Here is a 25,594-nt window from a genome sequence, read left to right as displayed (position 1 = left end):
TTTGGAAGGTACAGAAAAGTAGGACGTTAAACTCAATCTCGTTTCATTTGCTGCCCCCCCCCCCCGCCCCCATCTATGTTTTATAAATTTGAAGACCACAGAAGTTACACCTATTTACAATGATTCCTTTTATTTGCTCCTCATCTTCCAATAATACTTGATGAAACTTTTTCCACTTTAAAGTTATCAAACCAAGCAATTCCAAATGGGTAAGTTCCTACAGCTACCCAACCATGAGCTATTTCTGTAGGCGCTGTTTTTTCAAATAATTTTTCTCCATTGACAGAACCGACAATGCGACTACCCTAAAAGATAGAATAAACACAACATTAAAATCTATCAAACTATTTCATTAAACTATAGAATAAACACAACTTCTGTATTACGATATCTTAAATACAGAATAAATGTAATTTCTGTATTAACAGAATCTGTCCTTCAAACAGGTTAAAATATATAATAATACTAAATGAAGTGGTGTTCAATGGCACGTCAGCACCAACCGGTATATATTGCGCCAAATATAGAATAATAGAACTTCCATAACATCTATATATATATTTGTCGTTTGTCTGTCTGTCTGTCTGTCTGTTCGGGGTTGGCGGCTACACTAGGTCTGCCCCGAGTCTGAAATTTGGGGTATAGGGGTAGCTCGGACCGGGGAGTAACATAGGCCAGGTGGCGTTAGTTTACCACTTCCGGTTTCGGAGTTATGACCCCCGAGCGAAGCCGGTCTGTTCGGGGTTGGCGGCTACACTAGGTCTGCCCCGAGTCTGAAATTTGGGGTATAGGGGTAGCTCGGACCGGGGAATAACATAGGCCAGGTGGCGTTAGTCTACCACTTCCGGTTTCGGAGTTATGACCCCGAGCGAAGCCGGTCTGTTCGGGGTTGGCGGCTACACTAGGTCTGCCCCGAGTCTGAAATTTGGGGTATAGGGGTAGCTCGGACCGGGGAGTAACATAGGCCAGGTGGTCTTAGTCTACCACTTCCGGTTTCGGAGTTATGACCCTCGAGCGAAGCCGGTCTGTTCGGGGCTGCCGCCTACACTAGGTCTGCCCCGAGTCTGAAATTTGGGGTATGGGGTAGCTCGGACCGGGGAGTAACATAGGCCAGATGGCGTTAGTCTACCACTTCCGGTATCCTGCTAGTACATCATAAATAGAACCTCTTATTAACATATTATTAACAGCTTTAAATATGCAGGAGATACTGTTTCTGTATTAAGTACAAATTTTCAGTACTGACCGCACCTATAACGGGTTTTGGGATATACAGAATACATGTACATAAAATTTGTGTATTTATAGTACATAAAATATAATGACATTGATATACAAAATATATAACATTTCCGTAATAACAACACCTGTCTAAGACCCACTAAAAACAGAATACACAAAAATTCTGTATCAAGAGCGTCTGTCAAAAGGATACAATGAAATATCGAATACATAAAATATCTATATTAAAATAACACTCATCAAATGACTACAATACGGCAATACACGTTCAACTATAAACCCTACATACAGATCTACCTAAGATAATCAGTAATTACCTTTATATCTAGACACATAATCAGTAATTACCTCTATATCGACATATAATCAGTAATAACCTCTATATCTACCAATAGATCTACATATTACCAGTAATTACCAAACTATCTAGCAATAATATCTACATATAATCAGTAATCACCAAACTATCTACCAAAAGGTCTACAAATCATCAGTAATTACCAAACTATCTAACAATATATCTACATATAATCAGTAATTACCTGAACTTGTAAGTTAAGTACATCCCAGCTGTTTGTAACTTTATTAACTTTACCAGATGCCAGAACTTTAGTTCGGTCTAATATAAATAGAAATGAAATAAGAAATATTTCCAGAGAGATATATAATTCAAACAAGCAAACCCCGTCCCCATATCCCACGCCCTTGACAATCACATTGGTACTTAACCAACAAAAACAAGTTATAACATAAATAGCAAGCATCCCTAATGTACACATTAGCGTGCACGTAAAAGAACCCTTGGTAGATGGAATTCGACAGCTGGAGTTGGTTAGGCCATAGCGCCGCTGTCAATGCAGAATTGCTCTCAGTAAACTGTACCGCGTATACTCGTCTTCATTAATCCAATCGGAGCAGAACAATAGGACGTTAAACCCCATTCCTTTTCATCCCACTATATGGTTATAGTGAACATAAATTGAGTCCAGTTACAAACTTCCACCAACATTTATTGTTTTTTTTAAAGAATTACAATGCCAAAGGATCAAAAGATTTAAAAACAGTATTATGTATGATTGATCCAAGTTTGAAACAAAACGTGAAAACTTACATAAATCTGTACTTAAGGTAAAAGTACGTTCTTTTGGGAAGAAAAACATGAACAATCCTTTGATCTGATCTCTGGTTTTACAACCACTCATAGATGATCTAACTGCGAGGAATACGCCATCACTGATATTATGACCTTTGATTTGAACAGAAACTGTAGCAGAGATATCCTTCCTGAACAAATAAAGTGAAACGAATATTATGGAGTAATCGAATCACAATATTGAGTAATCGATTTGATGTATAATACGATTGATTTTATGTTAATCGATTAAGTCCATAATGCAAACGATTCTATATAAAGCAATCGATTAACTCTATATAGAGTAACCGATTAAATCGATATAGAGTAATCGATACGAAACAATGTCATAGTATGCTATATGCTATTAGATATATGGCGGATGGCGGAAATCTTTTAAATGGAAATAAATCACTTCGCAGTATTGTCCATTTAAAACGATCCAGATTATCAGACGCCAGGATTGTTTTGGGATGTCTCAGATCTTTAACTGGCGATTTTAAGTTTTTGATATTACTAACAAGATTTAAAGAAATCCAGATATTAAAGTTGTGATGAATGTCTCCCCTTACCAATTATGATCTCCAAATATGTTGAAAGATGTTTTGTAACTATCTACGTGGCAATAATACCAATGTACGGGTACATCTATAAGCACCTGTTTCATATACTTATGTCCACCACTTTCTTCAACTTCAAATGATCCAATTTGTTGAGCAAAGTAATATGGTTCTTGGCCAACATTGTATCCTATGAATATTTAATACAAAACGTTTAATTTCAGTTTATCTATTAAACAGTGATTGTTCATGGAATTATTATATAATTCATTACTGAAGGGAACATCCCCAGATTTCACAGGACAATGTAAACAAAAGTGGGGTTAAGTGTGTAAATCAAACGTCAAAATATGGGGTTATAGTTTATGTACTTTCACTGCAACTTACAAATCAAAATATTCTGGCTTAGTTCTTTAACGTAACTCTTTTAAGGAATTCCATTCTTCGCTTGTATGAGCGACTTGATAATCGCAATGATCACGTAACGTAGAGCCTTTCACTTTAAATTTAGCCAGTTTAATTTATCAAAATATTTCTGGGATTTCCCTTTTAATCTACTATTGCATAGTAAATATTTTGATACACGACCTTATATTCAAAAAAGAAACAAATAACTTAATTTAATGTAAACAAAACCCCCCAACCCAACAAGCATCCCATCAGTTGGGGATGTCTCTTTTGAAATATAAAGTTGCATCAATGAAAGAAGTTTATCACTGTATTTTAGATTGACAGTTAGACCGTGTATTTTTCTGACTTTATTCTGTATATTTCTATCATAATTTGTCCTACAAGTAAGATTTTAAATGAGCCATAATTTGTCCTACAAGTAAGATTTTAAATGAGCCAATCAAACTGGCACCCTAAAGTCACAACCCACTAAAGTCACAACCCACCTTCCGAATCACTCTTATCAATGACAGGGGTTTTCTAAAATACTCATATTACCATATAATTGACATCTGATAAGCCAATTAGTTCATTTATCTGAATACCAGCTTTAAAGAAAATAATTCAAATATTTTAAAAGCGATTACATCATCAAATCCAGCTGAGCAGGTTTTGTTATTTAATATAAATTACTTAAGACTTCTGCCGGTTTAAACTCCTACCTTCAAAATTCTCAGTATATGGTAGCGGAAATGGTTTAGAAGCAGGAATATGTTGATACTCTCCTTTATGACCAGTATTAACTGTTGTTAATGTCCACACTTCATGCTCTTTTAGTGTCAAAGAGAAAGAACCACCCACTACCTTAAAATGTTAATATTTGAAATCGCATTATCAGTTCATCTTCATAGGCTACTAACAATCTTTTTGTTTCTTTGGTTTTTTTTAAACGAAAATGTAAGTACAAATAACAACAACGACAGATAGTTATTCTTACCTTAATCGAATCCTGCTTTTGGAAATATTTTGAAGAATGCTTTGTGTCAGTGTGCCATACATGTAAAGAATGTACATTCTTAGCCTAAAATGGAATAAAAACATTATGCCCAATACCAGTTTACATAGGTTAGAAAATAAGGGTTTTTATTGCTATGTGTCAAAATCGAGCCAACTTATTTCTATTCTATTTCTTGCGTTTATAATATTATAAATATATTTCACAACATCATCACTTACAATATTGCCTTTAAGCTCAAATTTTACCGGCTGCTCAGCTAATCTACTCCCATGTTCTGGTGATGTCTGTAAAAATTATAATAGGAAGATTCAGCGTCAAATTTTGCGTGTTTAACAATTTAAAACGATATGAGTTCGGGGTACTTTAAACAATCTTGTATATTAGAATTAAACTTTTTTTTATATTGTAACACAACACATTGCCAGTCAATAAGTAGTAGTATTTTTATTCTATGCTAAACTATACAAAGTATCAAAGTAAAAACATAAAATGTTTCATTTTCTTAGACATTATACACTAATTTTTATTTATTTAGATTGTTCTAACGAAATGAGAGACCAGTAAATTTGATATACCATATCAACATACCATTGTCTCTATAATAATTGTTAGTTGTTTTCCATCTGGACTGGTTAAAGCAACATAAGTTCCACCATTATTAAATTTACCAACACCATGTCCATGTTTAAAATATTTCCAGCCTATGTCTGTAAACTGGGTTGTATGAGCTAAACAAAAAAGAAAATGGCGTAATCTTTGTTATTGGATTTCATTCAATACACAATTAAAACAAAGTCATTTACATTTTATAAGAATGGTCTACTCGGACTAGCCTGTAATCTGAATGCCGATCTTTGTAGTGGTAGCACAGATGACGGGACACATTCTTGACTTGGCACATGCAACGTCCAAGCAATAAAACGTGGTAGCAATTAATGAAATGTGATGTGAGTTAAAATATTGGAAGATTTGGGTGGATTTTGCTCTTCGCAAACATCTACTCAATACATATGGTCTGATCCCTACAACATTATACAAGAGTTATGCCCCTTTCCCAGGGCTGGTCATAATCGGGGGCCATTTGAAAAGAATCGGAGATAGTCGGCGCATATTGGCGGTCGTCGGAGGTGAAAAGACGCAGCCATTTTGTATTTTCATTTAACACGTAGTCAAAACGGTTTTACAAACCACTTGTGGGTAAGCAGAATTCACGATTTTTCGTAATAAGATGTCATTCATGCTAGTTATTACCTATTTCCCATATTGGTAACTTGAGTTGGTAATGACCTGACCACGGTTCTATAGCACTCATTAACCCAGCATTGTAGTCATGTAAACCAGGGTAGTAACTTGTTATTATATTCCAGAAAATGGTTCTAGTAGAAACAAAGAAATAATTAGTGGTTTAAAATTACTTGCAAGTCATATTACTAGTTTAATATATACTATTCAAAAAAAGTAGGGGATATTTGATTTTGGGGGCATAATACTAAAATATGCAAATGACTACGAAAAAAGTCACTATAGAACCTAACAGAAGAAACATTTCCAGTTACATGTGACGCCCAAACGCACCAATAGCTACCGCATGGAATGCAGGTGATGCTTGGGATCATCATGGGGGTCCAACCCAAGATTTGCACGACTCTGACTTTGAATGTTACAGTCATTGTGGCATTGAATTCCAGGGTGGAAACATCAGTTTAATTGTTTTAGTGACCAGAAAACAAATTTTGATATGCGTCGGCTTACCCAAAATGAAAGGTTACGTGCCCTTGGCGTGCTACAGATCGGCACAACACAGGCGGTTGTGGCGCGGACGATGAATCTTTCTCAGTCTGTCATAAGCAGGCTATGGTCCAGATACCGTGATACACAATCTGTACAGGACAGACCAAGCTCAGGTCGACCAAGGGCGACAACTCAAGCCTAGGATCGATTTATCCGTACCTTGGCCTTGAGAAATCGTGTCATCACAGCAAATCAGATCAGCACTCGTCTTCAAACAGACACTGGTGTGAGAGTGAGTGGCCAGACGATTCGGAATCGACTGCATAGGGGTCACCTTCGCGCCCGACGTCCTCGCGTGATCCCTTGTTTGAGAGATCATCACATTCCGGCAAGACGTCGTTGGTGTAGGGATCGTCAACACTGGGATAATCGACGCTGGAGCAATGTGATGTTTTCAGATGAGTCAAGGTTCACTGTTGATTTTTTGGACAGACGTAGGAGGGTGTGGCGTCGTCGAAACGAGCGCTTCCAAGACGTTAACGTCATCAGACATGATCGATTTGGGGGTGGTTCTGTTATGGTGTGGGGAGGCATCACTGTTGCTGGAAGAACGGCTTTACATGTTGTTGCAGGGCGTGTTACAGGCCAGTACTACCGGGACAACATCTTGGCAGTCCATGTTGTGCCGTTCGCACGACGTCATGGCCGCCGTTTCATCTTCCAGGATGACAACGCAAGATGTCACAGGGCCAGGATCGTTACAGGTTACCTCCAACAACAGAACATCACCACATTACCTTGGCCAGCACTGAGTCCCGACCTCTCCCCCATCGAGCATGTCTGGGACATGCTTGGACAGAGGTTACGTCAACGTCAACAACGTCCTGCCAATGTCCAAGAACTTGCTGCTGCGTTGCAACAGGAATGGGACAATCTGGACCAAAATGACCTTAGACGTCTCATTAGGAGTATGCCACGTCGGATCAATGCTTGTTTGGCAAACAGAGGAGGATTTACCCGTTACTGACTTGGTTGTGATGCTGTGGTAACTTTGCTGTTTGACCCCGGGTATCATTTTACCCTTATAATGGCCAGTCTGTGCCTTACTTAGTCTAACGATCATTTGGAATAAATCGATGAATGTGAACTTCATTTCATTTTGTCATTTGTTTCTTCGTCAGTTTCATTAGGTGACTTTAATAACACTTAAAAATCAAATATCCCCTACTTTTTTTAATAGTATATATAGCCAGACACGATTAAAGCTGACCAGATTAAGTTAGTCATGCAAACCAGAAAGTTTGTTGCTTTTTTTATTTTTTTACTGCGTTCTCGAGTTCAAATAACTATGTCAATGCGAATCAAAAAGTCAATTAAATTTGTTATTAGTTTTCAAATAAACAAAAGTAAATGTATTACATAAAAGTTTAAAATGCTTTTTTCTTGCAAGTCTTTTATCAGAATATGCGACTTTCTCATTGATTAAAATAATTTTGACCCTCTTATGGTGGGAATCTCAAAGATTTGCAAAATCTCATGATTTCTTGAGATATAATGCCAGATCTTCCCCCTTTCTAATCTTTAAAGCTTGGTGTTATCTTACTGTACTTTACCGGCTATTAATTCTATTACAATGATATTTTGAAAATGGGTGATTTTGACTTTAAAACAAAATGTAAACTACTGTAAGATGTAAACAGGATCATTGGAGCTTAGTCAAGCCCTGTGAGACGTATTGAGTAATTAATCTAGTAATAGCAATTATACTATTTGTCTTAATGAGAATAAATAAACAAAATGTAATCAGTGGTCAGAAAAGCCAAAATATAAACAAGTTGAACCAAACTTACGTTGTCATATAACCGTTAATATAGTTTTGGTTTAGTGTCTGAAATGTTGATAATATTTAAATAAGTTAAGAAAGAGATGAACGATTCTTAATTATATGTACGAATCTTATACAAAAATATGTACGAATCTTATACAACAATATGTACGAATTTTATACAAATATATGTACGAATCTTATACAAAAATGTGTTAGAATCTTATACAAAAATATGTAAGAATCTTATACAAAAAATGTAAGAATCTTATACAGTGTGTAAGAACCGTATAACGTAAACTCTTTCAATATCCAGTTCAGTGCCGAACAATAACGACTTTATTTTAGGACATATATGACATTTACCTCTGCTGTATTTTGTCCCCAAACAGAGTCTTCAGATGACCAAAGTGACTTTCCAGTCTGCTGGGCCGAATGAGTACTTGTAGTTTTTGGATAGTGAGCTCTGCAAATAATATTTGATAAGATTCCTAGTATACATGTATGTAAGATGCATAATTGGGACGACATACCGGCGTATAAAGATACATTAGTATACTATTATCCAGTAAGGCAAATGGTGTATTCCCAGAATTTGATTTCATAAAACTTCACTTTCTATTCTTTGTGTTCTTCTAATTTGTTTACCCTTTAGGAAACTCATCAACTCTATAACTGAAAAACTTAACATTGGAATCTCAAAAGCAGCAAATAATAAACTGAATAAAAATATCATTATATTTCTCGTATAAACATACCCAATGGCATATACAGCATTTGCCAATTCTTTGTCTTTAGCCATTTGATCTGCTATTCCCCAGTGAAACTCATCAGGTGCCACAATTAACGTATGTTTATAACCAGCATTATCTAATGATTTACGTAATATCTATATAAATAAAATCAAAGGTTGGTGTATGTATGTTCGCCCATCACGCCTCGTCGCCGCGATCCGTCCCCACAAGACATGTGCTATGAAATTAAACAGTATGACCCCGTGAATGTTTCGGGCCATGATTTGTGATGGTCAAGATCATTTATTAGTTTAACACAGCCGAAATTCTGTGCCTGTGCCGAACTGTTCTACTGCAATTAACGGGAGGTAACCATGTTTATTATGGTAATTAAGTTTAATAATAGTAACAGATGATGTAAGCTAGCGAGAAAGCGTGCAAGAAATGAAGGTGCCGAGTATATCTTGAGCCCCAGGCGAAGCCATTTATCGAGCTAGGCTCAAATAATCACTTATGACAAATTAAACAATCTCCCGGCACTGGTCAGCATACCTGGAAACTGTCGCTCGGAAGTTCTTATATACTTATAACAATTCGGAAAATTTCTACTATTGTAAGCACTATCGAAATTACCTATAGACAGTGGCGGCGCCGGCCGTCGGTGATTGGAGGGGCAAAGCTGGAGCAAAGTACAAGGTTAAGGGGGAAAAGGCACGAGCTTTAACTAGGGGTAGGGGGCCTCCTCCAGAAAATTTTGAAAAACAGGTTGCCGGAAATGCAGCCTGGCAGTATTTCAGGCACTGATCGATGCGGTAAAGTGTCAAACGAACGGACTTGCGAATCACGACGAAGCCCACTCAAGAGCGTCAAAGTAGGGAGTCCTCCCCCAGAAAATTTAGAAAAATAGACTGCCGGAAATGCTGTCTTACAGTATTCTGTCAGACACCGATCGTCGAGATAAATAGATCTGACCAGAAACCGTCCGACTCCTGATCACTAGTTTATCCGACTAGAGAACAAAATGTCAAACGAACGGACTTGCGAACCTCAACGAATCCCCCTTGTAAGCGCCTAAGTAGCGAGTCCATTGGGGACCTCGCCAAGAAAATTTTGAAAAATAGACTGTCGGAAATGCTCTACAACATGCAAGTTTATGACTGAGTGGGGATGTGGGATTTATTCACCGTAGAAGGTATTGGTATTGATTACCGAAACGGATCACAAATACTTTTTTTTATTTTCTAAAATTATTGGGGGGGGGGGGGGGCAAACAGAGGGCAGACCAGATTAATGGGGGGGGGGGTCAAATGCTCCCCCCCCACTGGCGCCACCACTGCCTATAGATTTGATCAGTATTTCTTACACGGACTGTAATTTTAAACATCCGCCAACATCCCCAGTTCTGCTTTCTTGTGTTTAAAACACACTTTTATTTACCTCTAGTCCTGAGGGGGAGGGATTAGGGAGGATGTTAAGTGAAATATCCTAGTCCTATCTTCATCTAAATTCGGCAATGGCTGTAGGAAATATGTACGCTGAAGACAATTAAATGTACGGATGGTCGATATAAAAAAAATATTTTAGAACATATCATGTGGCTACACGATATATCCATTTAATTCAATAAGAATATCTGACAGAAAGACAATATCTACCTTGATATAACTTGTGCGATACGGACTTTCATTCCAGATCTGAAAGAAATGTCCAATGACACACATCATTTTGCATGTATAAGAAGGACGAGATATAGAACACCCAATGGCATATACTTTACTATATAAACTATAGTAAAATTATACTACACTCATAGGCGTACGAGCTGGGGGGGGGGCTGGGGGGGGGGGGGGCGGCGGCCCCTCCCCACTCCATTTTGGGCACCAAATGCTGGGAAAATTTGGGCACACAATTGTACTTTGTAAAAGTTGTATAAAAAAATATTGTGTTCTTAAATGTGTCAAAAATTTCCCCGTACGCCTATGACTACACTTATACTAATATAAACTATAGTAAGATTATACTACACTTATACTAATATAAACTATAGTAAGATTTTACTACACTTATACTAATATAAACTATAGTAAGATTTTACTACACTTATACTAATATAAACTATAGTAAGATTATACTATACTTAAGCTAATATAAACTATAGTAAGATTGTACTATACTTATACTAATATAGATTATAATCTACTACTATAAACTATATACTACTATAAAGTATATTAAGATTATAATATACTTAGCACGTGTGGGTTTTAATATAAGGTCTGTCATTGAGTCATCCTCGCACTAATTAAAGACCTTTACGCGCAAGCGAATTATTGAAATAAAATTGAACCATATGTTAGTTCCGAAATGCGAAATGACCTAGTTTGTGTCGAGTGGGCGTCAACCCTCTCTCTCTCTCTCTCTCTCTCTCTCTCTCTCTCTCCTTCTCTCTCTCTCTTTCTCTCTCTATCCATTTTTTCGACATCGGTTAAAGGCCACAGATAATTACGCATAAGCATGCATCCAGGAACTTGGGCGTCTGAACGGGCTATTTTGTACTGCGAAGATATAATGTCTTATGATTTACTCACGCGGCTGTAATCTGGGTACAGTTATAAAATGTACTTACGCCAATGTAATCTATATTTAGATTATGATGAACTTTAGCCCCATGTACCCACTTGACAATATAATCAGCCGTTGTTTCCATGTTCTTCCAGGGTAGTCCATGAGAATCACTCAACCATCCAGGAAAACCCCATGGTAACCCGTACAGTTTAATATTAGGATTTCTCTATAACGTTAAACAGATAGATGGAATTTCGACTAGAAGGTCCCGGATTTGCAACCTCTTTGAAAATGTTTCTGAAAGTTAAGTGGAGTTACTCTCCTTTCTAAAAAAAACCCCCCACCTCCACGACACAGGTAAACTTTTCTCTTCCCTTCCTAGATCAAACCCGAAAAGCCAATAGAAGTGAAGTGTAAATACATATAACACACATAATTATATTATGGTATTCCTCAAGAGTTTGTACCTTTTTGGCTTCTTTTAACATCCACCACTCATAACCCCTTGTATAATCTTCATCCCAACTATAATGCATATGTGATGCTTCTGTTCCATCTGTAACAAAGATTCGGGTCTATTTACCTCTCTTGCCACCTTGAACTAAACACACAATAATAGTGTCCAATAAAATGACTAGAAACAGATTTCTTGCCGCTATAAATATGGAATCATGCCCGCCCGTTATGCATAATTACATCTAGCTGTTAAAACATACATTATGCAAGAACTAAATCTGACTATTGCAGGTATTTTTTTAGGCCCGAAATGTTATCTAAAAAAATAATTAACTTATCAAGACCACAAACAACACTCGATGTTAACGCTAGCCTGCGATATCCGATTTGCTGCTATACTTTCATTCATGATTTAATCATGAAATGGATAATCGAGACTATGTTTTTTTTTATCGGCCCGACTTTAGTAATGATGATCTAGGCTAGGCCGAACATTTATCGCTAAAATCTCGGTACAAAGTGGACCAATTTGACTGAAATTTTCAGCAATTTCCCTTTACATTATATAGTTTTTAACCTATTATAGTGAGAACTGCCAGCTCCTTATCTAATCTCCCATAATGTAACTTTAAGAAAAGGAATATATAGCAATTATCAATCGCTGTTTTAAAGAAAAAACAGTAGAAAGTGTTTTTTTTTTTTTTTTAAACAATATTTTTATTCATTAAATCTGAATTTGGATTGGGGAACAGGCTATGCCTATGTGTGACCCCTCTCTCTGATTTAGGTACATGTACACATTATAAATATTTACATACATACATACATACATACATATATACATAATTACATAATTATAGAGCATATATGATACATCATGGATAATATAGAGACTTAGATGATTATACAGAGTGCAGGGCTTGGAATGACTTAAGAGTTGTTTATGGAGATTTAAATCTTTTTGATAAGGAAATAAATTGTTGGACTTCTTGGAAAATAAGTGTGTTTATCTCTGGACTAAGTGTTTGTTTAATAAACACCGGTGGTATTCTATGGAATGTTTCTGCCTACTGCCCGTCGAACTGCACCTGTCGGCGTTATTTTACGCGAATGCAAACGGCTGTGGTTTTTCGTCCCTTCTGAACGGTCCCTTGTTGTGGTCTCCATTCTGCATAACGGACAAGGTGAAACCAGGCTGGAAAATCCCGACGGACTTTCCGGGTGAGCACCGGAACCAAATCAGGTACCCCTTATTAGAAAGCCGTTACCATGCACCCCAAACTATGCTTTAACTACATGCACATGGCCACACAGAACTATACAGTTTTGCGTCACTACATATACATGACAGATTAATGTTATGATTTCTAACTGCCAACTGAATTATATAGAAGTACAAGTATTTAGTTCTAATTTTTAGACTTTATGTGTCCATAATTTACAAAATGGAAACCATTTTATTAATTACTAAGATTATTAATAGTCTTTACCTGTACTTTGCATATCACCGCCTATTTCTACTTTGAATATATCAAGGGAAGCTCCAAAATTAGGCTGAAATAATTTATTGGATTATTGAGTTTGAAATAGAGAAGATATAAGTGACGGAGTAATTTAATTGAAGTACCGTACTTTCTGCTGATTGTATTTATATTCACCTTACCTTAAATAAGTAGTCCAAAATTTCAGATCTCTGTTGATCCGGATAATTCACAAGTAATTTCGATGTAGCCTTTAAATAAAAAAGAAAACGAGCATCGGTGACTGATTTCATAGTTGTAATTCTTTTGTCCTTGGTGTCAATGGATTTTAACTTTTGTTAAGCAGGACAACTGGGAATATTTTCAGCTGAATCGATCAGACATTGTTAAAGCTTTTAAGAAACATGTTTAAGATGTTACCCCTCCACCGCTGATTGCTCCGATACCAGTAAACGTTCTTTCATGGCCAACAGAATCATCAATGGTGTATGTAGTAGCACCATCGTTACCATTTATGTTATAAATTAAAATCACGAAAAGAACAAAGTTAAAATTGTTCGCCATGTTCCCAGGCGTGAATATTACACCAACGGACTGACTTTACTTCTTAAATATTAAAGTTCTTATAGATAATCAGCATATGTTGTCTTCAAAAAGAAATACAGGCCAAGGTTAATCTCATATCTGACCTGTTGTTCCTAATATAGGCCAACATAATTGTTTTGCTTTGTCGTTGTAATAATAGTAGGTCTGGGGATTAATATCGATGTTGGTTCCTAGGGATTTTCTAATCACAATGCCATCAGAGCTGTAGGACGTAGAATGGGACGATAAACCGAGGTCTAGTGTATTCCGCTTACAGTAGGTTAAAGATCCCCGGACTAATAAATTGTCCTTAGCAGTAGGAGAAAACTCAAGGACCCTGATAATATACTTGTAAATCGAAAAAAGAATACGTCGTGATGTTGCATATTATACTGCATGTGTAACACTAATAGTAGTAACATAGATCAGTTTCTTAAATAAATGATTTATTTACATCGGGAACAGAATATGAAACAGCTAATAAGTACAACAGGAACATACATGTACATCAAACAGGAAATAAACTACACCAGGAATATAAACAATAACAATAACACAGCGGCTGAACTCGGGTGAATCTATTCGCCCATCCCCACTCTCCTCTGATCCTCTAACGCCGCTTTTTTGTTGTGTTTCCGAGAGTAATTTAATTTTGCCGATTATTGTTACTGATATAAACGATATCAAATAGTAACATTTATTAGGCCACACATTTAACCTGGGATTCTGTTTTTGGTACCAATCAGTTGTAAACATCCATATATGTCAGCAAACTGCTGGATGTATAGGAGGAAAGTATGCTCGAAACATACCATTCAGACAAAAGGATAATCAAAGGGGGAATGGAAAAGCCTTATATGGAGAACTACGTAATGAAAATAAATAATGATAAGATGTTGCATAGAGCTTTTTTTTGTAATTTAATTTAAAATTGGATCTGATGTAGAGTATATTTAACGCGGATAATTGAGCCGGGTGAGTTTTTAGGCTATAAATATGCATCAACAAAAGAATATTTATATAAGAAAACATATTTTATTCAATCTTTCATTTTATTTCTAAGTATAATTTACAGAAAGTTACTCATTTATACACGACTTTAATTAAAACATATCATGTTTTTATTTTATTTCATAATGCGGTAACTTGAAAATTATCAAACCAGGCAATACCATATGGATAAGTTCCTACTGACACCCAACCATTTGTTATTCCTTTAGGTGCCGTTATATCAAATAATACTTCTCCATTTACAGAACCTGTTAAACTGCTTCCCTAAAATATAGAATAGACATAACTTCTGTATTAACCACACCTTTCTTTAAATATTGAATACACAAAGAGTATACAATGACATATAATGTACATTAAGTGTATGCATTAGTAGCACTGAAATTGACCTATACAATCAATATTTACCTGAACTTTTAAGTGAAGTATATCCCAGTTTTTGGTAACTTTATTTACTTTACCAGATGCCAGTACGTTAGTTCGATCTACAATTAAAGAAAATAAAAAGACAGTTTATACAGGTAGGTTCCCACTATCACGATTCGCGCTACGATTGAAATCGTGGTTTTAATCTCGGAGTAATCGTGGTCATCCTATCAGGTCATATATATTGAGGTCAATGGTATCAATCGTGTTGATCGTGTCGAAATGTATTCGAACGTATTTGGAAGTACCAGATTGTTGACTCAGTTGGGACAATCGTCGTAAAACATCGCACAACATTTGGAAGCTAGCATTAGGTACAGAATTATGTATGACAACCATTATAATATGTTCTAGTTTTAAAGACCCGTCCCAAGTTTGATCGATTTGGTACAAGAAAATATATTTTCCTGCGGTTGAGGGAACCGAATTAGGAGGAAAATAATTTCTCTCCATATGCGTAGTAATATAAGGGGTATGAAGTACTATTTGCAAGTAAATAGTCTTACGAAGTCATTCAGGTCGAAGTCGCCAGATGCAACAGACGTTTTTACAACTTAACACTGATTTGTTTTCACTACGTGTACGTCCGACAGATAGGTGTTTATCTACGACAACATAATGGATCAACACGAAAACATTCAGTCTGCTGTATCTTTAGCTGACATTTTGAATGAAGTAAAACATCAGAGAATTGAAACAGAAAAGAAGTTCGATTTGTTACGAGCAGAATTACATGGGACTGTGCAGAAGTTTTCATCTGACGTGAAGAAGATCAAGACAGATCAAGATCATGATTGGAAATTTAAAGGCAATAAGATTCAGTTTGGTTTCAACGTAGAACTGGGAGATAAGATCCAACATATAAGACATGCAGTTCATAATGATGACAGAGAGGGTTTAGATGGCTTAATAGATGATGTTATGACCAAACTAACTGAAAGAAATAAATTGATTAAAATAGCAGATTCATCGGCAGGTGGCTGGGAGACTGTCAACCAGTATGTATCTAATCCCTTGGCCAGTGATTCTGAAGATGAAAAGAGAATTATTAGAGCTGAACAGAGAGCATTGAAGAAAAGGAAGGAGTCTAAAGGTAGATCTTCCGTTTCTAAGAGAAGAAGATTATATGATAGTAATGGCAGTTCGGTGACAGCAAGTTCGTCTAATTTGGTTTCCTGTGTTCCTGCAAGCAGTGGCGGGGGCAGGAACTATTCATTTCGTCCCCAACAAAACAGAGGTTCCTGCTACAACTGTGGAGAGTTCAGTCATTACAGAAGAGATTGTCCCCACACCAACTCTTACAACAACACAACAACCGTTAAATCAACATAGTGACGAGATTTCAACCTGTATAAAAGATGAGTATTTTCATGATTTTAATGATTGTAATGTAGATCAGTCGGCCGTAGAGAGGTTCACGCATGATTATTTCGAATATGAGGAAGGTCAAGCTAACATTTTAGTTAAAGGTCGATTACGCAAAAATGTAAAATTCTGGAAAGAAATTAACTGTAATTCGTATATATTAGATGTTATTGAAAATGGTTACAAGATTCCTTTTAATGATGTTCCAGATTCTAAGTTTTTAAGAAATAATAGATCTGCTTTAGATAATTCAGAATTTGTAGAAGGGGCTATTAAAGATTTAGAGGTAAGGGGCTTGGTGAGTAGATGTCAAGTTCCTCCAAGAGTTGTTAATCCGCTCTCAGTATCTATTCAGAGTAGTGGTAAGAAAAGGTTAATTTTAGATTTGAGAGAAGTTAATAAATTTGTCGGTAAGCAGACGGTTAAATATGAGGATATTCGTACAGCATTGTTATATGTAAAGGAAAAGTCCTGGATGTTCAAGTATGATATACATGCTGCTTATCATCATGTCGAGATTTGTGATGCACACACACAGTTTCTAGGTTTTTCATGGGTCACGAATGGAGTCGCAACCTATTATAAGTTCTTGGTGCTACCATTTGGTCTAAGTACAGCACCTTTTTTATTTACTAAATTATGCAGAGTTTTGGTCAAAAAATGGAGAAGTGAAGGTAAATATATTGTTATGTACATCGATGATGGTTTTGGTGTTCATGATGATTATAATATGGCACATAAGCTTAGTCAAGATGTTAAGAAAGATCTTTTAGCTAGTGGGTTTGTTCCTAAAAATGAGAAGTCAACTTGGGAGCCTGTACAAGAGTTAATATGGTTAGGAGTGGTGATAAATTCTGAAAATGCAAATTTGAGAATTCCACAGAGACGATTAGATAAAGTCTTACGATCTATAGTTCAAATTCAGCGTGATTGTATATCGAATAAGGCAGTAGCTGTGAAAAAGGTAGCGAGTGTTGTCGGCCAGATTATATCTATGTCTATTGTTGTCGGAAGTATTTCCCAAATCATGACACGATCATTGTCTATTGATATTTTAAATGGGTTTAGTTGGGATTCTAAAGTACGTATTTCTGAACAGAGTATTCAACAGTTATTTTTTTGGAAGGAAAATATAAGTAAAATTAATTCTAAAGTTTTAAATTTTCAGCCTGGCTGTGAACGAATAGTGTATTCAGATGCTAGTAATGAAGGGTATGGGGGGTATTGTGTACAAGCCTATCGTGATGTTGTTCATGGTTTTTGGAGTGCTGAGGAAGCGATCAAGAGTTCTACTTGGAGAGAACTTGAAGCTGTTCGTTGTATTCTTAAATCTATAGTACATATTTTAAAAAATAAAAGGTTGAAATGGTTTTCAGATAATCAGAGTGTGATTTCTATTGTTCAGAAAGGTAGTATGAAGGCAGAATTGCAATGTATTGCATTTGAGATATTTAGCATTTGCTTAGAAAATGGAATTATTCTAGAGATAGAATGGATACCTAGAGCTGGGAATGTTAGAGCAGATTGTTTAAGCAGAATTGTTGATTATGATGATTGGGCAGTTGGAGATGGAATTTTTAAATATATTAGTAATATATGGGGACCATACGAAATTGATATATTTGCATCAGAACATAATCATAAGTGTGATGTATTTTATTCCAGATATTGGAGTCCAAATTCTTCAGGAATAGATGCCTTTTCTTTACCATGGCAGGGTAGAAACTGTTTTATTGTACCACCTGTGTGTCTGATATCACGTGTCATGAAATATGTGGTTGAATGTAAAGCCTATGGCACAGTAATTATTCCGTTATGGAAGTCAGCAAGTTTTTGGCCGTTGATTTGTCCGAATGGTTACAAGTTTATATCTGTTATTAAAGATTGGGTTGATTTACCACGTGGAAAGGAGTTTTATAAGTCCTCGTTGCATTATGAGAGTATATTTGGCACGAAAGATTTAACGTTTAGGATGTTGGCATTAAGAATTGATTGCCGTAGTTAGATACGACAATTTGAGCTTGAGAAGGCTGGTGATAAGTCGAGGTGACTTCGGATTAGTTGAGATAACTAATGATTGATTAAATGATGTGATGTTTGTAGTATAACTGAGAGATTTTTGTTTATCGGTGTGGTCTATAATGTAATTTTAATGTCAATCATATATAATAATATGGTAATTTGTGTTTCGTTATTATCATGTTATAACTATTTTTTAATGTTGTCTTCTAAATATTTTTAGAACTGCTTTTGGGACAGAGTTAGACGAGTTACCAGTAAGTTTATCATCATCTGTGAATGTATTACCCGAGTTATTAACCGATGTTAAGGCGAAATCTACAACTGTGAAATATTATCGGGGTTATTTAGCCTGGAAGAAATGGTTTCGATGTAATAATGTGCAAGGGAATGTGTTACCTGCTAATCCTTTACATGTTGCGTTATATTTAACATCTCTGATACAAGAAAAGAACAGTATAAGTCCGGTGATTCATGCTTTCTACAGTTTGAAGTGGGTTCATTCGTTAGCTAATTTGGCTTGTCCTACAAATTCTCAATTGGTGATTAATGTGTTACAGGCTGGAAAACGACGTTTAGCGAAACCTGTAAATAAAAAGCTTCCTGTTACCGCAGAACATTTAGAATGTATGTATGATAAAACGTTTGTTAACAGATGTGCTTATAAACAAAGAATAATTTGTGCTTGTTTGTTGGCGTACAGTGGCTTTCTTAGAAGTGCCGAATTATTAAATATATCTACTTCGGATTTAAGTTTTGACGACACCCATTTGTCTATTTTTCTTGAGAAAAGTAAGACTGATATCTATAGAGACGGTGCATGGGTTGTAATAGCACGAACGGGCAACAAATTGTGTCCTGTTAAGAATTTAGAGCATTATTTGGATTGGGCTGGGCTAAATAAAGATGAAGATATGTTTTTATTTCAGGCTTTGAGTAAGTGTTCAACGGGATATTGTATTAAGGGTATTAACAAAGCACTTAGTTATACTAGATTAGTAGAATTGTTTAAAGAAGTGTTTCAAGGTATAATAGATTGTTCAAAATATGGGTTACATAGTTTGCGTGCGGGAGGTGCGACAGCGTGTGCAAATAGGGGTATCCCTGATCGTTTGTTTAAGCGCCATGGGAGATGGAAATCAGAAAATGCCAAAGATGGTTATGTCAAGGACGATTTGAAACAACGTCTTAGCGTGTCTTTGAGTTTGGGTCTATAAGGCGAATCTAATTTAAATGGTGATTTATGATACTAGTTCTTTCTTTGATATTCAGGCGGTTCGACGCTGCATACCACTAGAAGTGTTATGGGTTTTGATATGGAGCAGGGGAGGAAGAGAAATATATTTTCCTGCGGTTGAGGGAACCGAATTAGGAGGAAAATAATTTCTCTCCATATGCGTAGTAATATAAGGGGTATGAAGTACTATTTGCAAGTAAATAGTCTTACGAAGTCATTCAGGTCGAAGTCGCCAGATGCAACAGACGTTTTTACAACTGAGTAATCGGATTAGTGTAGGTTGTGAGATAGAATATATAATCGTTTTGTAATGGAATTGTAATTTCTTATTGTTAAATATTTAACTATACTCGTCCGCGTATAGCTCCGGAGACAGTTACTGTGTGAAGGCGGACACAGATTTCCTATTTTTCCCCAAAGGGTATTTTTTAGGTTTTTTCTGGTTGGCGGGGCTGTCGGTGATGGAGAAAGGTTGTAAGACATTGAGTTATGTCTGAGTAATGGTGTAAGATATAGGGTAATGATTGTAGATATAATGTTGTTTGTATATAATGATGTTTGTATATTTGGAAAGGTGTAAGATATAGATTTATGTTATGGTGTAAGATAGTAATGTTTGTAGATTATAATATTGCTTGTATATAATGTATATAGCTGATATATAATTAAAGGCGGTTCGACGCTGCATACCACTAGAAGTGTTATGGGTTTTGATATGGAGCAGGGGAGGAAGAGAAACCAAGTAATCGATAAGTGCCGCAACAGATCTGAACACGTGAGAACTATTTAATTAACACACTAATTATATAAGAATCTAATCGACCAGATAAGTACCGTTATCCAGAAGGGGTCCAACTTGGTAAAGTTACTTCATGGGGCTACGCAACTCATGGATTAAAGGTTTATGTCAGTGTTCCAAACAATAAAATATATCATCTAAACGTTATAAATATGAGAACTTACATAAATCGGTACTTAATAGATACCGTTGTTCTTTTGGGTAGAAAAACATAAATAATCCTTTGATCTGATCTCTCGTTTTACAACCACTCATGGATGATCTCACTGCTAGAAAAACAGCATCACTGGTGTTCTGACCATTAAGTTGAACGGAAATTGTAGCAGATATATCTGTCCTGTACAATTAAAGAGAAATAGATTTGTATAATACCTATCTAGGTTACATTGTTCTACTATTAAATCATATAGAGAAGGGATGGTCATTAAATGTGCAATAAATATGTTTGCGGGGCCCCAAAGACAAAAATCACGACGTATTCACCATAAATGAAACATAAACGACTTTTAAAGGTGTATTTGTGAAACAATTCCCACTTTAAGGAATTTTTTATACGTTTTATTAGGGATGCAGGAGTTCATTGCTCAACCAATGGAGGCGCCAGAATTATTTTGGGATTTGTAGCAGTCGAAGTTCTATGATACGTGGAGAAAACAGGAACTAAAATGGGATCGCCCGGGTTCCTGGTCTGGCGCTATCGTAGAAGACAACAACCGTGATGCACTGGGAACACGTTTAGTGTTTGAGGAACATTCAGTAGAAATGTCTTGGAATATTGTGGATTTGTGTTACGATGGATTTGGTTTAGCTGACGATTTATAGAGAGGCCCACTTACCATTGCTCATCTCCAAAGACATTGAAAGATGTATTAAAATTATCTACATGACACCAGTACCAATGTACAGGTTCATCTATAACCATTTGTTTCATAAACTTGTTTCCTCCACTTTCACCAACTTCAAATGATCCAATTTGTTGTGCAAAGTAATATGGTTCTTCACCAACATAGTATCCTGAGTATATCAATTAATCAACGTTTTACTTTATTTTATGCATAAAACAATGATTAGTGGTTACAATATATAATATATTTATCAAGTGCTAGATGGGACTATTTCCATATCTTTGTTCGAGTATTATTCTGAACTGAAATGTTAGATTGTTAGAGACCTTTCGCATCGATTATAAAGATGAAACCAAATCATATTCGTTTACAATTCAGCACTAAACGGGCGGCTGCATTCTCTAAACTCTGAATATGGATTCAGACATCACATTTCAAGTACATATGAATCGATGAAGAGTTCGGTTTCGCACAGACGCGAAGGCTCTCTAATGATACACAAATATTAATACTTGTAAACGATTTGAAGAATTAACCCTTTCAATGTTAGATTTTTCAAATTCATCCAAATATTCAGTTGGCAAAGTGACGTCGATTTGGTAAAAGTCCTTTTTGACGCTTTGTATATTTCTGTAATGCTGGCTATATCTTTGAATACTAGGCCTACATCGAATGACATCATAATATATAGCTCACCAGTGATAGTTTAATACATATTCTGCAATTATCACCCTGATTTAAATCACTCGAAATTCTCACCTTCAAAATCCTCAGTATATGGCAAGGGAAATGGTTTAGAATCAGGAATATTTGGATAATCTCCTTTATGACCAGTATTAACTGTTGTTAATGTCCATACTTCATTCGCATTTAGTGTCAAGGAGATATAACCATTCACTACCTTTAAATTGAAATATCTAGATCATTATCAGTCCAACATAGGATGCCAATCAATGAAACATACCGCCACTAGCAAAACGTCGTCCGAGTTGTTATAACCTAAACGACTTTTAAAGCTTTCAACATGACCGGAACATGATTGAAGCCTCTGAGGTGTTTACAATATTTCTGTAACCAAGGGAATTAACTCCGGACGTTATTAACATACTATTGATGGGATAAATATCCAATTTATAATTTAGAGGTATATTTTTAGAGTATTGTGGCCTCATAGGATTTAGTGTATGAACAAGAAATGTAAAGGACGGGTCCACGGACATAGACCCATAACAAAGGGCCATGACCGTGACAGCTATCACCGAAAACTATTGGAGTCAAAAATATCCCAACAAGGATCCTAACTAGAAACTATTATGAAAAATTGTGGAAAATGAATGCATATTTCTTCTTTATACTGAAACAGCCAACCAATATAAATTCCAGAAAGATGGGTTGAATAAGTGCAGTTTGAAATGTGAATGCTAACAGGATTTCGGGTATATTAAAGAAATGTGAACAACAGAAGGATAAGAGTGACGTCAATTTGCGAACAAATGTTGTTCCTACCTTTATCGAGTCCATTTGTTGGAAATATCCTTGAGAATTATTTGTATCAGTGTGCCATACGTTTAATGAATAGACACTCTTACTCTAAAATAGAATTACAGAAAATGTTATTTCCAATATCAATGAGCAGTGTAAATGGGTAAACAAAAAAGCATGAACCGACCCAAGATCATATTTGCTAATTATTTGTTAATTGAAATATAATTATCATCAGAATCAATACTTACAAATGTTCCTTTAATTTCAAAATTTACCACTTGGTCACTAAAGCTGTCCGAGGATGATGGTTTAGTCTGAAAAATATGTGTGATTTAGCCTTAGCAAACTTCAACGTTGGTATATAATAAGTCTATCATCAGGAATATAATATATACAAACAGAATAATAAATATTGTCATACAGGTGCGTAGCTACCAGGCTAGACTGGGCGGTCAACGCCATAAGTAACTATCCCCGTCTCTCTGGTAAATCCAGTAACTGAACACGAGTGAGCGCAAAAGCCGAATTTGGATATAATATACACGTGACCCAAGTTCTCTAAATTCAAACGTCAAGACATTGGCTATCGTCTTTATAACATATGGTGAAACGTCTCATATCAAAGTATGGAACATAAGAAATTATACATTGTTTATGTAATTTTTCCTGTATAAAAGTGTGAGGTGTGGAGTATTTTATATATACTATATTTTACCAGTGTTTCTATAATAATTGTCAGTTGTTTTTCATCTGGACTTGTTAAAACAACATAGCTTCCACCATTAGTAAAATTACCAACACCATATCCATGTTTAAAATATTTCCAACCTATTTCAGTGAACTGAGTCGTGTGAGCTGAAAAAAGAAGATATACTTTGTAGGTAGAATATATTGTTTAATTGTATCATTGCACAAAATATGATACTATATACGTGTTGGTATGTTGAGGATAATCCTATTAGAAAACACATTGTGGTAGAGATAAACACGGTCCTTGGCACTGAACATCAACTCCCTACATGTCGCTTGAGTGAACACTTATCCTCAAGGTGTATGTTGCAATTATAAAACTATCCTAATGGTGTAAAACTACCAATTTGATTAAAACACAGATCTTACTAGTATTTTGTTTCGTTTTTTATAGTTCAAAAATTTCGTTTTACTTGTCTTTACTACACTAGGATCTGGAAGAGTTGTTATATAACCCACGTTCTGGTTGATGTGAGGGATTAGCCAATAAAACAATCTGTTGCAGCGTGTTCTTGGCGTGCGGTGCACGGAACTGTGGGTATCCCACCTGAAACATCAATACTGATTGGTTAATCAAATGTCTGATGGCATCGGGTCAAATGACTACTGACGCGACCTCCCACTACAGCCGGCCAGATCTTCATGTAGTGGAAACAATCGACAGTATAAAAAAAACAAACGAAATATAGATCTGTCTTTTAATCAGATTGTAAAACTACAAAACATTGAGTGACTGACCACCCGGATAATGTATAGTAGGATAACAAACCTCACTATCTCTATGGCGTAACCATTTTCTGTATAATATTTAAACCAACGCATATCTGTTGGAAACCCAGTAAGTGTGTTGTGCGATATCTGTGACGCTAAAGGATAAACGATAAAAGAGGCGTTATTACCTGCAAGCCAGATTGGTAGACTGACTTGGTAATGACCAGACCAAGGTTCTACAGCACTCATTAACCCAGCATTGTAGTAATGCAAACCAGGATAATAACTTGTTATTATATTCCAGAAAATAGTTCTAGTAGAAATAAAAAAGAATTGGTGGTTTATAATTACTTGCAAGTCATATCTCAGGTTTAATCTTTTAATAGCCTGAAAAGATTCGGTTATATCCATTAAACCCCGAATTAAACAGATCATGCAAACCTGGAGAGGAAATCTAAAAGTAAATTTGTATATTTATTATCATTACACATGTGACTATATGGATGTTTTTTTGTTTAAAAACAAAATAATGGGTAGCTTCTAGATAAGAAAGGGTATGGCAAGGCCCACTTTTTTTCTACAATACTATTTATCAGAGTATTTGACCTTTCCCATTGATCAAAAGTACTTTGTCCTGTTTCTGATACATCTCAAGGACATTAAAATTCTAACCATATTATTAATGCTAATTTTTAAGAGAACATGACATTGTATTCTGATAATGAATATGACCAAAAAGCCCCAGCGATATGGAGGGAGAAGCGGACTTTGATGTGACTTGTGTAAAAAATAAGTTGAAAAAAACTTACGTAGTCATTAAACCATTAATATAGTTCTGGTTTAGTGTCTGAAATATTGATAATATTGAAAAAATCATTTAAGAAATGAAAATATCCATACAATAGGTCCAACAAGCTGTCAAATAAAGTTGTGCCAGTTCATATCAATGATACCAATATATATATGACATTCTTACCTCTGCTAAATTTGTTCCCCAAACAGAATCTTCAGATGCCCAGAGTGGTTTTCCAGAATTCTTAGCCATAGCAGTACTTTGGGTTTTTGGATAGTGGGACCTGAAATCAATTTGTTTGCTGACTTCATGTAAGATAAGTATGTATACAGGTATGGAGATATGTAGTTTCTTATAGTATTGGACGATGCCATACTTGTGTTAGAGGATGTAAACTCCAATTAACACCAATATTTTTTTCATCCACCAAAAAC

The 25,594-nt window shown here is 35.8% G+C and overlaps 1 protein-coding gene and 1 long non-coding RNA gene across 2 annotated transcripts; both read right to left on the bottom strand.

Annotated features, from left to right (window-relative positions):
- Positions 1-115: 115 nt before the first annotated feature.
- LOC126817284 (galactocerebrosidase) lies at positions 116-13,727 on the bottom strand. Its single transcript, XM_050544131.1, has 18 exons — positions 13,555-13,727; positions 13,317-13,385; positions 13,144-13,207; positions 11,665-11,753; positions 11,259-11,423; positions 10,288-10,326; positions 8,657-8,787; positions 8,265-8,364; positions 7,924-7,961; positions 5,594-5,718; positions 4,931-5,070; positions 4,561-4,626; positions 4,322-4,405; positions 4,047-4,188; positions 2,947-3,124; positions 2,354-2,526; positions 1,785-1,861; positions 116-305 (listed from the first exon to the last, which is right to left on the bottom strand). The coding sequence occupies exons 1-18, from the start codon at positions 13,696-13,698 to the stop codon at positions 141-143; spliced, it is 1,989 nt and encodes a 662-aa protein (XP_050400088.1). The 5' UTR covers positions 13,699-13,727; the 3' UTR covers positions 116-140.
- Positions 13,728-24,596: 10,869 nt separating this feature from the next.
- LOC126817291 (uncharacterized) lies at positions 24,597-25,435 on the bottom strand. Its single transcript, XR_007678962.2, has 3 exons — positions 25,344-25,435; positions 25,177-25,214; positions 24,597-24,680 (listed from the first exon to the last, which is right to left on the bottom strand). It is a non-coding gene; the product is annotated as an uncharacterized LOC126817291 (long non-coding RNA).
- Between the last annotated feature and the right edge of the window lie 159 nt (positions 25,436-25,594).

This window comes from Patella vulgata, chromosome 4, assembly GCF_932274485.2.
Source record: "Patella vulgata chromosome 4, xgPatVulg1.2, whole genome shotgun sequence".
Classification (NCBI taxonomy): Eukaryota; Metazoa; Mollusca; class Gastropoda; family Patellidae; genus Patella; species Patella vulgata.
The sequence above is the reverse complement of the archived record's forward strand: the minus strand, read 5'-3'. Positions and strand labels throughout refer to the sequence as shown.